Source organism: Pocillopora damicornis, chromosome 10, assembly GCF_964200805.1.
Source record: "Pocillopora damicornis chromosome 10, jaPocDami1.2, whole genome shotgun sequence".
Lineage (NCBI taxonomy): Eukaryota > Metazoa > Cnidaria > Anthozoa > Scleractinia > Pocilloporidae > Pocillopora > Pocillopora damicornis.
In genome coordinates, this window is record NC_142679.1 from 7060157 (window position 1) to 7073665 (window position 13509).

General features: G+C 37.1%; 1 protein-coding gene across 1 annotated transcript; it reads right to left on the reverse strand.

Annotated features, from left to right (window-relative positions):
- Positions 1–945: 945 nt before the first annotated feature.
- Positions 946–13492, reverse strand: LOC113670328 (lipase maturation factor 2). The gene is made up of 18 exons (XM_027186448.2): positions 13373–13492; positions 13236–13286; positions 12060–12262; positions 11721–11749; positions 10988–11065; positions 10314–10461; positions 9228–9301; positions 7586–7664; positions 6948–7071; positions 6706–6864; positions 6209–6314; positions 5389–5485; positions 4897–5012; positions 4735–4804; positions 4345–4399; positions 3615–3861; positions 2702–2810; positions 946–1975 (listed from the first exon to the last, which is right to left on the reverse strand). Exons 1-18 carry the CDS (start codon positions 13473–13475, stop codon positions 1811–1813), a joined length of 2013 nt encoding a protein of 670 aa, XP_027042249.2. The 5' UTR covers positions 13476–13492; the 3' UTR covers positions 946–1810.
- Between the last annotated feature and the right edge of the window lie 17 nt (positions 13493–13509).

Below are 13509 nucleotides of genomic sequence, written 5' to 3' on the forward strand. Positions count from 1 at the left end.
GTCTTTGTTACTCCCCTATCCATAAACTAATGATACCCTACCTTCCTCAGCTTTCAAACTTACAAAAATGTTTATTTTCAACGCGCTACTCACCCCATTCAACATTTGAGAGAGTGGAGTGTTTTGAGCCTATTGCTGACCCAACCACTTACATCAGAGTACAAAAAACAATAAAAAGGAGAAATCAAACAAGAACTTCCTAAGTCTAGAGTAATAACTACTATTCTCGGGAAACCTGTTCGCAAGACTCACGCACTTTCCTTTAATATTAATAATAACAAAGTGTACCTTTTCCCCTCTGTAACAGTTGTACTTTCTATGTGAGGTAATCCTCTCGAAAAGTGTAAGTTCTAAGTGCGACATTTTTTTTCTTGCTGGTTTTTCTTTACTTCTCTTTTTCTCTTTGCGTGTTTGGAGTCCATTTATTCGAGTCTTTTCACTCTGTGATTATACTTGTTTCATTAACGCTTTTCTTGTCATTTCGTTGCCGCCTTCTGTCGCTCTGTGCAGCCTGCATCATGTAATATAATTGTTTCCTTTTTTTCGCTAAGAGCAGTTGATCAATGTTTCTGTGGCCGTAACAATGTATTTTATAGTCTTGTTGTTCGTTATTTTTTTAGGTTGTATATTGTGTAACTAGTGTAACCGTTTGTTATTTTCTTTAGTTTCAATCAACGTCAGTCGTAGAGTATTAAAGATCATGTTTGTATAAAGACGCGGAGTTGTCAATTCCAGCCACAGATTCCGCATAAGTGCAGTTACAAAAAGACTCAGCCACAGTTTGCTGAGGGTGGATCAGGGGAAAATGATTCCGTCTCGACCAATAACTACCCCTAAGTCATGGAAGAAGGGTAAAAAAAACCTTTGGTTAAAAGAGGCAGAAAATTGTGCTTCATTAACGAATTCCAGGCCTCAATTATTCGCCAGCTTTATACTGACGTATGGTTCAGCGTGCCAAGTCGCCAAGGGCGTTTATTTGAAAAAAAACCGTACAGCCAAAAACTGCCTTCAAATTCATGGAGAGAAACAAATAGAACTTTTCATTTCCTCCTTTTGTCCGAACTTAACGATTATTTAAATATAACAAACCTCTGTATTCATTTGGAGAGAGTGCACAACTTAACACGTTTTTTTGTTCATTACTTTACGCTATGGTGGCTCTATCTAAACTAATACTGTATTGAATTATATAGATACTGATGAAATACCGGTATTTTTCCTTTAACTAAAAAATCATCTCTTCATCGCGTGCAGTAAAGATACCACTTTTATCTTTCACGTGTGAGGATATTGGTGTCGCCATGGTTACTAACATGATTAGCCAATTATGAGAGAGCTTCCCGCTGAGGCGCGCGGCTGGTTCTTTTGAAATTTCATTCACAAAAAAAAAAGTAGTTGTCTTTTATGTAGGAATTTCATCAGTATCTATAAAATAAACATAACATTACATGGCCGCTTGGGGATACGAATTTTTATCTTCGAGTGCTGAAAGTATCTCTTCCCTCTCTCGTGAGAGATACTTTCAGCACTCGAAGAAAAAATTGGTATCCCCAAGCGGCCATGTAATATCCTCTATATCTTCATATCATTTCTTACAGGAATTTCTCATACATGTTCATATGTAAAGAAACATACGAACGCTATAAGGCAATAATATATTGTGCTTTATCTGAACTTATTTCTGTTGATTCATCACGAAGGACTTAAGAACTTGTAAAGGCGGGAATGTCCTCGCTAGATAGTCATTAAACTTATCTCTAAACTTTTCCAAGTAATACAACCATTTGTCATGATATTTTATGTATATTCCTCATCGTTGCTTTGAAGACCGATAGCGATTAAAAAATGCCATAATCACTCCACAGGAAAACAGCCCTAACATGAACCGAAGCGCGTCCAATTTTCGTACGATGGAGCGCAGATACTTGATGGCTCTGTAGAGCCGACCTGACGGTCGTTCAGGCCATGGATCATTCTGCAACAAAGATAATTACATTTGTCAACTATTACTAATAAATAAGAGAAAATCAATAGCCGCCATCGAGACTAATTTCGGGAAAAACGACATGATTAGGATGCGTTTTCTCTTGTCGAACGCGATAAACAAATAAACGTTTGACGCTCCGACGCAAATGTCATTTAATTAGTCATTTGTTTGGTCAGTCAGTATGTCAGTCAATCAGTCAATCAATCAGGTGGCACAAGTCAGTCAGTAAATATGACCGCCAGCCTATTGGTCAGGCAGTAAGTCAGCCAGCCAGTTGGTTAGCCAGTCAACCAGTCAGTCAATCAATCAGTCAGTGTAAGTCGGTCATACAGTTTGTCAGCCAGTTGGGCCGGTCACACATTTTGTGGGCTAGCCAGTCAGTCAGCCACTTTGCCGTCAGCCAGTAAAAGTTGGCGAGTCCAGCAATAATTTAGTCAGTCAGTCATTCCGTAAGTCTTTCAGACAATAAGTTGGTGAGCTAGTCAGTCCGTAGTTTAATGGGTGTGACAGTCGGTCAGCCAGTCTATCAGTTAGTTAGTAAGCTATTCATTCAGTTGGTACGTTGATCAATCAGTCAGTCAGTTAGTCTGTCAGACCGTCTTGTCGATCAATCAGTCACTCAGTCATATGAAAGTCACTCAAAACCACCACACATAAGATCAAAACGAGTTCAATACATTAGGATAAAACTACACGGCACTCATGATTACAAACCTTAGCATAGCCATATTGATTAAGCCAGTTGATTAGTGTTGGTTCATTAACAGTCAGGATTGGTAGATATTCCCTAGGACTGTCTCTCCACCACCAGTGCTTTACCAGTCTGAAAGAAAAACACAACAGGATAGACATTATGTAGGGAAATAACAACCGGTTATATGTTGAAGAGAAAACCGCAATTTGTTACCTAATCCACAACAGCATAACTCTCAGTTAGTACATGCGCTATGATGTGTCACTGAAGTGTAGAGGTGGTAAAAATTCTAAAGTTTTTTTCAATTGAAACTTTACCCTCTATTTGAACCTAAAGATATGATAAATATCTAACTAACCTCGTTTTCTCAGTCCGTACTGTAAGTTCCGGAACCTCATTTTTTCAGTTCGGCTTTATGGCCTGCGCGCCTTGCGCTTCAGCCAAAAATCCGAGCGCTAAAAACTCCGTCCACAACTTAGAGAACAGACCTCGAACTCGGTTAGTAAGAGGTGTAAATAACTCAACAATGATTGTAAAGTTGCATCGAAGAAAAGTCTCTGCTAATGTCCAACTCATATAAGTCACATGCTTACGTCTGGCTATGATGGGAATTCTGGAAAGGAGCCCCTGAATGGTAAAATATTCCGGTCGTATATTAAAGCGTTTCTGACATCTATTGCCAAATTCTAGGAGATAAGGCATCTGAAACGATGAAGCATCTCTAGTGGACTTCTCCGTCTGGTCTTCAAAAGTTCAACTCTTCCCTTTCAGTCGTTTTGTGAGCCTCACTACAATATTGATTTTATGTTTTCAGGCTGCTTATCAGCACAACATTCTGTGTTAAAGGTGCATTATTTAGATAGGACAGTTGAGGACGAAAGCTCCATAATTCATCGACATGGCTGTGCTTCCTAATCTTGTGACTTTACTGACCTGTTGTTATGAAGAATATCAGACACAGAAGAAATATTCTTTGGTAGCTCTGTGTAGTGGTATTTGTAATGCCGGGCCCGGATGTAAGTGGGGGGTTTGCGCGGGAAAGGGTTTCTCGCCAAAAGATCCAAAACATCTTGTTGGCCCTGAAGCAATCTGTAGACAAGGTGTACAAACCACGGATTATATTCATAGCTTCCAAGCGCCGCAAACCAGATCTGCCAGTCAAGACGTGGCTGGTGTGGCGCTGAAATTAAGAAGGCATGTGGCAGTGAGTGACAGTAAAAAAGCTGGAGCGGTTTTCGATTGAGTGCCGTATAACAAAAACCAAAGCTGTCACAGCAACCAATCAGAGGAAAGGAAAATACCTTAAGAACCAATGAGAATTCAAAGTAAAGCCAAGCTAGCTGTCCAAAGCGCGGGAAGGGAAAACGCGTGCGAACAAGTCTCGATTGGTGTTAGTTTTGCATCTGATTGGTTGAGAGAGTGGCGCAAGTTTCTTTGGGCCAATCACAGAGCGAAGTAAAGGAAACCAGCGACATTCCGGATTACTTTCGACACTCAAGTGAGAATTGCTCTAAAAAAATCTAGATTGTTTACATGGCTCGCGCAATTCCACGTAAGTATTCTGCCTGTTAGTTGAGGTTCAACTGTGTACAAATTCAAGATTAATCTAGGTTTTGTACCTCGGTAATAGGAATAGTAAAAGAAAAAAAAGCCATTCACTTACCAACTAACGGTGGAGACTCTGAAACATTACCAGGTTTGTAGTGAAAATGGTATTCCTATGATAGGAGCAATCAAATAAATACAGGTAAGGTTTGCTGCCACTTTAGTAGAAAGAAGTATTGATCAAGGAGGTAAACAGGAATGGTGGCCAGCGAGCAGGCTCTTATTATTAATGTTGTGGCACGGGCAGTAAAGCTAGTGAGATTCAAACACCGACAAGGGACGCGAGCCTGCGGGAGGTCTGCGGCGGTTATGGCACGAAAATGAGAGTGACTCATTTTTCGTGCCAGACCTCTCACAGGCCCCTGCCGGCTTGAATCTTGCAGGCCTGGCCCTCATGCCCCACTGTTTATGAGAACCTGCGCGTAACGTACAGTAATAGACATCTTACCAACCAGGGCCCCTCAGGATGATTACTTCCCTCGATGATGACCTCTGGGCGCCCACCAACACCAGTCATACTAAAGTGTCAAGAGAAGAGGAGGAAAATCCCTTTAGCCTGCTATGCAAAGTGCAAGAGTAGTTTTGCTGGAAGGTGAACTTCATTCCTTACCTTCTAAATAATCCGTATGCATTCACAAGTTCAAAGGAATCTGTCTTTTGACGCCATCTTGAGATCACAGGCCACAGATTTGCCTTAGCACTATGACTGATATCTGTGTAAGGAACCTTAAAAATAAAATTTAAAAAAAAAACAGCTTGTGTTAGTATCTTAGCCCTTTTTAACCACGGCACAGTAACTGCCCGTGAGGCAAAAATCTGTCAAGAGGCCCATAACTTAGATATCTCTCGACTGGGGTGAGAAAATTGAGAAGTAAGCCTACAAGATCCTTGTGAACTGATGGATAGCACCTAGTGCTGACAATGAAATCATTGGCTTCCCTGAGCTATTGACCTTAATATCAGTATGCACTTTCTCCATACTATTCCCTATACATTTCCAGATGCATATACAGATAACAAAATCTCTGCTTTTGATACTCAGTCAGTTTAGATCATATATTTTTTCAACACAAACCCTTATTTACTCAAAAACTTTCCTCACCAGGCTTATAGCAAACATTCCTAGAGCTGCATAACTGAATACTGCCCATTGCAGTAATGACCATAACTTATTCAAGATGCCTTTTTGCTTGATGCACCTACAAAATCAATACAACTGTTGTAGAATTAAAAAAACGTGCATGTAAGAACCCAGGTTTTTTCAAGTTAGCTTCTGTAAGTTCTCATATAAATGTTGACTGCCGTGAAATTAGGTTGCCTAGGTTCTTAATCAGGTTCAACCAAGGGCAACCAATAAAATATCCAGTAATTGACGGGATGGAGGGGCTTGAACCAAGGACTATCAGACTTCAAACCCAGCACCCTAACAATTTGGCCACACTGCCAAATTAGACAAGGTCCCTGATATTCTGATTTTAACCATTGGGTTATTAAACATCCTCATAACTATTTTCTACTTATGCGGTAAGCTGTTGGTTGTTGCACATACCTTCAACTACCCACACTAACAAACAGCATATGCCACACATACACCCTAAAACAGGCCTGCAAGATCCTAACTTTCTTCTCTCACTGATCCTTGCCTGCAAGGATCCAGTCACCTGATACATGCATGTTGTAGCACACAATCACTACATATGTGGTGTTATCCTTCAAGTTAACCCTTCAACTCTCAGAAATGATTGATATGTAACTTATTTATATAATATCTATAGATTATCCAGCCAACAATAGATGAGAAAACTCAAACTTATCAGGTAGAAGTTGTTATCTTGATCTGACACCAAATTTATGAGGAAATGTGTAGCAGGTAGTTTGGAGAATTAACAATCAGATCATGGTAATTTAAGGGTTAAGCTTACCCTGACACTGATGCAATAATCTCAACACTCAACGATAAGACACCAAGCCATATGGTAACTGGCACTGCTTGATCCACTGCCTTGAAGAACTGATTCTGAGAGAATGCTATACACAAAATGAAGCAGACAAATGTTAGCCGGTAGAAAGTTTGATTGAAAGACAGGCTTCATTCATAAAATGGAAAGTGGGTAATAGCTAAATGTAGAATGTTAAACCACCCCTCACCTACTTTTAAGTTAACCCTTTACACCCTAACATCAGTATGCATATTCTCCATACTGTTCTCTACACACTTTTAACTTACTGACAAGGAGAACTTGCTTAAAAATCAATAGCTTCTTTAAGCTGCTGATCATTTCCTTTATTCTCGTGACCTTAATGTGTGCCTCAGGACTGATATTGTAGGGAGAAATTAGATACAAGTCACTCTTAGGGGATAAAGGGTTAAAAAGAAAGATTTAAGAGGACCAAAAAATTGATAAAATTTGCTACTTACTTATCTTGGCCTTCACAATGCTTTTAGAAGAAAGCTCTAAAGCAAAGAGCCTGACCATCCCATAACTTATGACTGCTATTGTTGAAAATGATGCAATTCTCCCTAGCACCTTCACAATTGTGCTTTTCTGAGCTGGTTTGTGAACGGTGGATCTTTCAACTGTAGAAGGAAATTAAATTAAGTAAATAACTGTAAAAACATAACACAAATAAACCTAGCAAAGGATTCTCAAGTCTTCTTACCAAGCCAAGATGGTAGAATTGTGACCAAATGCTCATCATCAAGAATTGGCAACAATAATGAAATTGCCAGTAAGTTGAAGAAGTTGTAGTTGCCAGTAAGAATAATCAGAACTTGAAAAAATATCTAAATAAACAACAGAGAAACAATGTTGTAACATCAACACCTGTAAAGGACTTGGGAATAACTACAGTTGGAATTTAAGCATGTGGCTTTCATTAAACAATGAAACATACATTGAAAAGTTCTTTCATTAGTTTGTTCATAGATATTGAATGATCATGCATTGAAAAACTTTCGTTTGTCTCTGATGACATAAAAGAAAAGTAAAGAGCCTCCTCCACACTCCCCTGTTTTGCATTATTATGCAGGGTTTCAATAAATTTCTCAGAGAGCGGCTGCAGACGGTGTCATAGGCAGCTGTATTGTTGGGTGCAATACAAACACAAAAGCAAGTTTGCCTGCTGAACAAATAGCAGTGGGAGGTCTTACAGGTAGCAGTCTTGGTGACCAGCGTTTTATAAAATCTCTTAGGCAACAAGGATCAGGTTGTTGAGGAAATAATGAACCTAACAGAAATTAATTTGAAGTCACCATTACGATTGAGGTGAAAAAAGAAAAACTGCCAAACCATAATTACCTGTGAATAAAATGAAAATATTCTCAGGGATCGAACAGGAACAAAAAACAACCAAGAAAGTGCCATTAAAATAACATATCTGAAATAAAAGAAACAGGAAGAAAATCGAAAATAACGAAAAAAAAAAGTATTGGAGAAAACTGATAAAACAAAAATAAATATAATCCTCTCAAAGAAATGGAAAAAAAGGAAAAACAAACGCCAAGTAAAATATCTTAGTTTACTTTTGTGCTACTATACAGCACCATCATGAACTGTTAGTACATTCACAGGTAGCTAAATCTCATCTTGTTCACCACATGTGCCACAAACCAACATGAAAATATGTGGTGTTGCATCAGTTGTGGGTATAAAAAGATAATTTGGGTTTATCAATTGAGTCCATAGTGTAATTTGGCCACTGTAAAGAGTTTTTAAAACTGACACTGTGAACATTGGCCCTTTGAGAGAGAGCCAATGTGATAATACCCACATCTCCACTCTGCAATTTTTTGCATCATTTCAATATCTAGGTTAAAGTGTTTCAAATACTTCAATTGAGCTTCATATGATCTAATTTAAGTCCTAATGAATTCTTAGGTTTCAGTTGATCAAGCTAATGCGCATGTTTTTATTTATTCAATAATCTTACTCTTACTAATCTTACTGCCCTCTTGTGGTCCTCCAAGTTTTTAATCACATGTATAATAATATTACAGACTGAATTGGACTCTAATCAGGCCTTTTACCATTACACAATGAGGTGTGGTGTGTGGTAAGTAGTTACTATTATGAAATGGTCAGTTTGAAGGAGACTGATTTCAGAATTGAATTAAGTTGCATGATCAGCATACCTTTACATTTTTGCACATTAGTTATGTGAGCAAGTGAAGTCTTGCCTACACTATTGCAATTTTATTCTCCATCTTTGATTGATGACATAGTTACACCAAAACAATAACGCACCACGGATAACATCATTGGCGTGTTAATGTTTCAGTACAACAATGACTGACAGCTTCTGCAAATGGGTGAAAACCTCCCAAGATTCTGATGTAATTCTAAGTAATATAACCCTTTTAAATTGTAAAAATTAAATTAAAAAATAAAGGGTTTCAACTTTAAGTCAAGTAATAATAATGGTATAAAATTGATGTAATAGGAGTATTCAATTTAAGAATTCAAAGAGCCTGTTTTAGAAGATAGATTTAGATTCGATAAAGGGGTCACATTTCTGCCAAAATGTTTTCCCTTTAAAAATCTCTCTTTGGCTTTCTTTATGGAACTATCTTAACAAATTTCTAACCCTTTAAACCCTAAGAGAGACCAGCATCTACTTTCTCGTTACTGAAACACTGCTGAACTATTTATTAAGATCATGAAAATAAAGGAAATGATTGCCAAACTAAGAAGCTTTGATCTTTAAGTGAATTCTCCTTGTCAGTACCAGAAGATGCATATAGAGAAGAGTATACAGAATATGGATACTGATGTTAGGGTGTAAAGGGTTAACATGTGGTCTACAAAGCAACTAGTAACACTTCTCTGATGTGTAAGACTTAAACTATAAAGAAAATGAACCAAATATAATATTATTGGAAAACAATAGTACTGTGACGTAATGTATAAGGAAACTATATTATTATATCCAGATACTACTCACGTTAAGACAATGCTAAGCTTCTGAAACCATTTTGGAAGCTGGTGGGCATACCAGGCCAGTGGGGTGGGAATGCACTGAAACAAAAAAACAAACAAACAAATAGATAATTCAAATATACAGTTCAAATTTTGGACTAGCATCTTGCATTTTTCAGAAGGCTTATCAACTTACCCACTCACACTGCACTTAGCGAACCCGCAAAAAGTAGATTCATTTCAGCAGTTACTTCAAATAGGCTCTTATGAATTAACATTTTTTCTATATTCAAGATAGTTCTAAATTGCTGACATATAGAGGGAAAAATGTTTGTGCACCTATCAATGTAAAGCCCATGGGATGACCCCCTCATATGCTGAGCATTTGAATTCTATTCTTTCCCTACACTTAGGAATTGGATGTGGCACAGGGACATTACGGAAGCCATAATTTTTTTTCCAGCTAACACAGATAATTCTCTATTTTAGAGAAAGGGAAAGTTGCTTTAACTTGATGATGAAAATAGTACATCTTTTAATATAATCTCCAACTGTATATTCTTCTTCATAAAATAAATAAGACAACACATGTGCTTAACACTGTAACTTCCAGAAGTGATTAGTGTGTAACTTCTCCCAAAATAACCTTAAATTTTCCAGCAAACAAGTAATGAGAATACTCACATGTAATACAAGTGCAAAGTTGTAACAAAAGTGCAAAGTTGTAACACGAGTATGGTTGTAAGAGAAGTGCAAACTACAAATTACACCCACACTTTCAAAATTTTGTCTATCTAGACTTTCTGTGATGTTTCCTCATGTACATTACTAACAAGTAATAACATGATTTCTCTTGCAATTTGGTATAATAAGCACTCACAAAAATGAAAACATTGCACAAGCATCACAGAAAGTCAAAATGAACAAAATTTTGCAGTGCACGCGTTTTTTGAAATTTACACTAGTGATACAACTTTGACCTTGCATTATGACTTTACACTCCTGTTATATGAAAAATGTACTCATTTTTAGCCAATCAGACACACATAATTTTTTCATGTACATTGATTTACTACCTATACTAAGTGCATCATGAGAATGTCCAGCATACCTGTGACTCATAATGCCAGTCAAGAGCAGTAAGCCCCCACCATGTTGGACATCTGCTTGACAACTTAACAACTCCAGAACAAAACACAAGTCTGAATGCCAGCCACTTCACTAACCACAGTGTGATGTTATCATGGTGACGCTGAGATCTGAAACAGTTGACAAATATTAGCTTTGACCATTGTAAAGCAGAGAGTATTTCGTTTGCTTTACACCCTAAAATCAGTTTGTACATTCTCTTTACCATTCTTTATACAGTTCCTTAGGTGCTGACATGGAGAACTTATTTGACAATCAGGAGCTTCAGTAGTTGGTGATCATTTCCTTAATACTCATGGCCTTAATGTGTGTTTTTGGTGTGATATTGTAAGAAGAAGTTAGATGCCATTCACTCTTAGGGGTTAAAGGGTTAACCCTTTCACTCCCAAGATCTAGTTAGTAATTCTCCGTACTATCTGCTATACAATTATTGTAATGTTAGTTCAGAGAATTTGGAATTGTATCAACTGATAATCCCATGATTGATATAATTCTTCTCTAATCTCATCACCTGCCTGCTTGATATTTTATTGATATTGTAAGGAGAAATTCTGTCTTGGTCACTCTTAGGGGTTAAAGGGTTAAGGGTAAACTTAAATGAGTTTTAGACAAACATGTAAATTCAGTACTACCTACTTGTTATCCTTGGATTTGAATATATTGAGAGGAGATACCAGAATTGTCAAAAATCCAGTTTCCATGAGCAGAATATCCCTGAAAAAAGGAACACAAATTCATGAATGGAACACCTTCAACATAAGCAAACAACCTATCTAACAGTCCAGGCTGAGTTTTATTGAAATATAAACTATACACAAGCCTTGGTAAATAATCAGCTGAAAATAAACCAATGCCACTGCAAACATTTTCTCTGATAAATCTACTTAAAGTGTGATGGCCAAAAATACTTGAACATGTCCAAACAAAACACACTCTTCAGTATACTTCAAAACAAAACGAAACCAATTATAGAATCGAAACAAAGTGAACAATTGAAGCAGTTGTCAAAAAAAAATTACAAATAGTAAATTACTACAATTTTATGTAAAGAAATTGACACACAAGAAAACAAAATAAAGAACAACAAAGACACTTAAAAACATTGTACCAGATCTGGGAACAAATGACTGGCTTAAAACAATATAAAATGATTTCATGCAATTAAACAATAAAGCTGAATGAATCAAATTTACCGTAAATAACTTATATGAATGATACAAACAAAGAGAAATTGAGCAGATGCATAATGAAAACAAAAGAACCTAATGAAAATGCAACAGAAAGAAAAAATACAAGATTTATAATGAATTAAGTCAAAATAATTTTTAGTGACAACAAAAAAGTCATTGAAGATTTGCATGTAACTTACCACTGAAAGTAAACAAATGTTTGTCCAACCTAAATTTGAGAGAAACAAGTTTCTAATTTTTAATTTTCAGAGGAAACAACACATGAACAGTATGTCTATGTTAACCCAAATAACTCTACCCTTTATCACAATATCCTGCCATTAAACTGATCATGAGAATAGACAAAGTTATAAGATGGTTAGCACAACTTTAAAATCATGAATTCACAAGGAGGAGTAAAATAAAAACAAAAGAAAAGAACCATCATTAAAAGCCATCTTTCAACCATCAATGGAATTGGTGCAAGGGAAGGGCAATTTCCCATAACAAACAGCCTTCTAGCAAACACTTTGTTTTACCTGATATAAAGAGTAGTAAAGAAACCACAGAATAAAGAAGGTGATGGAGTCCCTCCAGGACTTCAGTGCCATGGCCAATAGAGAGAGAAGCATTCCAGTCAAACATAACAATTCCATTCCTGTTTCTGTGTTTAGTCCAAGCCTTGGCGTGAACCACAACAGGGTTGGCTTGTGCCAGAAATTTTCTTCCACTGATTGGCTTACTAAAGATATGAATTTACAGCTTAAAACTGATCTTAAACTCTAGATCTAATTTCACACATCATAACAACAAGCCTTTATTTTACTCCTATTATCTATTCAATAAATGTTCACTCACATCGTAACACACTTTTCTACTTTTGCATGCTAAAACAAATTTCGCAGAGCAGGCAGAAAATCCTGATGATTTGAATTTCAAAATAATTGCAATTCATGTTGTGTAACTTTTGACCAGGATTACCCATGTAAAAGTATTAGGTAGTTTAATTTGCAGGCTTGCCTTCTTCTGTGCCATGATCAGCTATGGCCAAATAAACCCTTTCACTTCCAAGATGAATTTGGTAATTCCCCCTCATTACTACCATACATTTCCTAATAAATTAGATTGGAGAACTAAGTGTTATAACACGATTACACCCTCTGGCTGAAAGGCTTCTCTATTTTTAAAACCAAGACAACGTTTGCGAGAAAAAATATTGGAATCGAGGGAAAAAGGTTACGAATGTTAGTCACTTCTGAGTGTTAAAGGCTTAATTAAGCACTTATTAAACCGAGAGTGGAAGATTTCTGTAGAACCCGATACCATTCCGTAGTGCTAAAGGCAATCCATTGTTCTATTTATCCAATAACTGTATGCATAATGAAGTGTGGGGCTACAATACAATACAATACAAAGACTTTATTTAAACACGATAATTGTTAAAGCGACTACACTAATACTTCTTTTACAAGACAGCAAACTCAAAAATACATAAAAAATATACATTAACGCTCGACCAAATACCACGTGTATTTAAATCATCGCTTAACATGAATCAACAAATTAAAACAACAGCTCATTCAGTGATTTTGGCGCGTGGTAAATTAAAATGATAAGGGAGTCGTTAACACTCCCCCTAAACGAAAGGAGGTAGCATCCTTGCTATAATCTTCACCTGAACGACTACAAACATTAACAAGTACTACATATCTCACCTTCCCTTAGCGTAAGCTTAGCAGGGAGAACGCCGTTCTGTCCATAGAGACCTGCATACAAGATAGATCGACAAAAACACTTCACAAACCTTTACGCCAGAAAAATGAACAGTTTCAACCAAATCTTTACAATCTACCTGGTATCTGTATGTAGAGAGAGGAAAACGCAAAGAGATAGATGGCAGATATGGACCATAAAAACACGTCCCGTACGAGAATTTGCTTCCCGTAGCCCGCCATGTTAGATTTCCCCTGCGCACCTGGGGACGAGTAC

Excerpts from the sequence above, each read along its gene's own strand:
- LOC113670328 (XM_027186448.2), bottom strand. The coding sequence starts at position 13,475 with ATGGCGGGCTACGGGAAGCAAATTCTCGTACGGGACGTGTTTTTATGG. Across the intron at positions 13,287-13,372 it reads TCTCTACATACAGATACCAG|GTCTCTATGGACAGAACGGC; the intron begins GTAGATTGTAAA and ends TCTTGTATGCAG. Across the intron at positions 6,315-6,705 it reads CATTGTGAAGGCCAAGATAA|CATTCTCTCAGAATCAGTTC; the intron begins GTAAGTAGCAAA and ends TTTTGTGTATAG.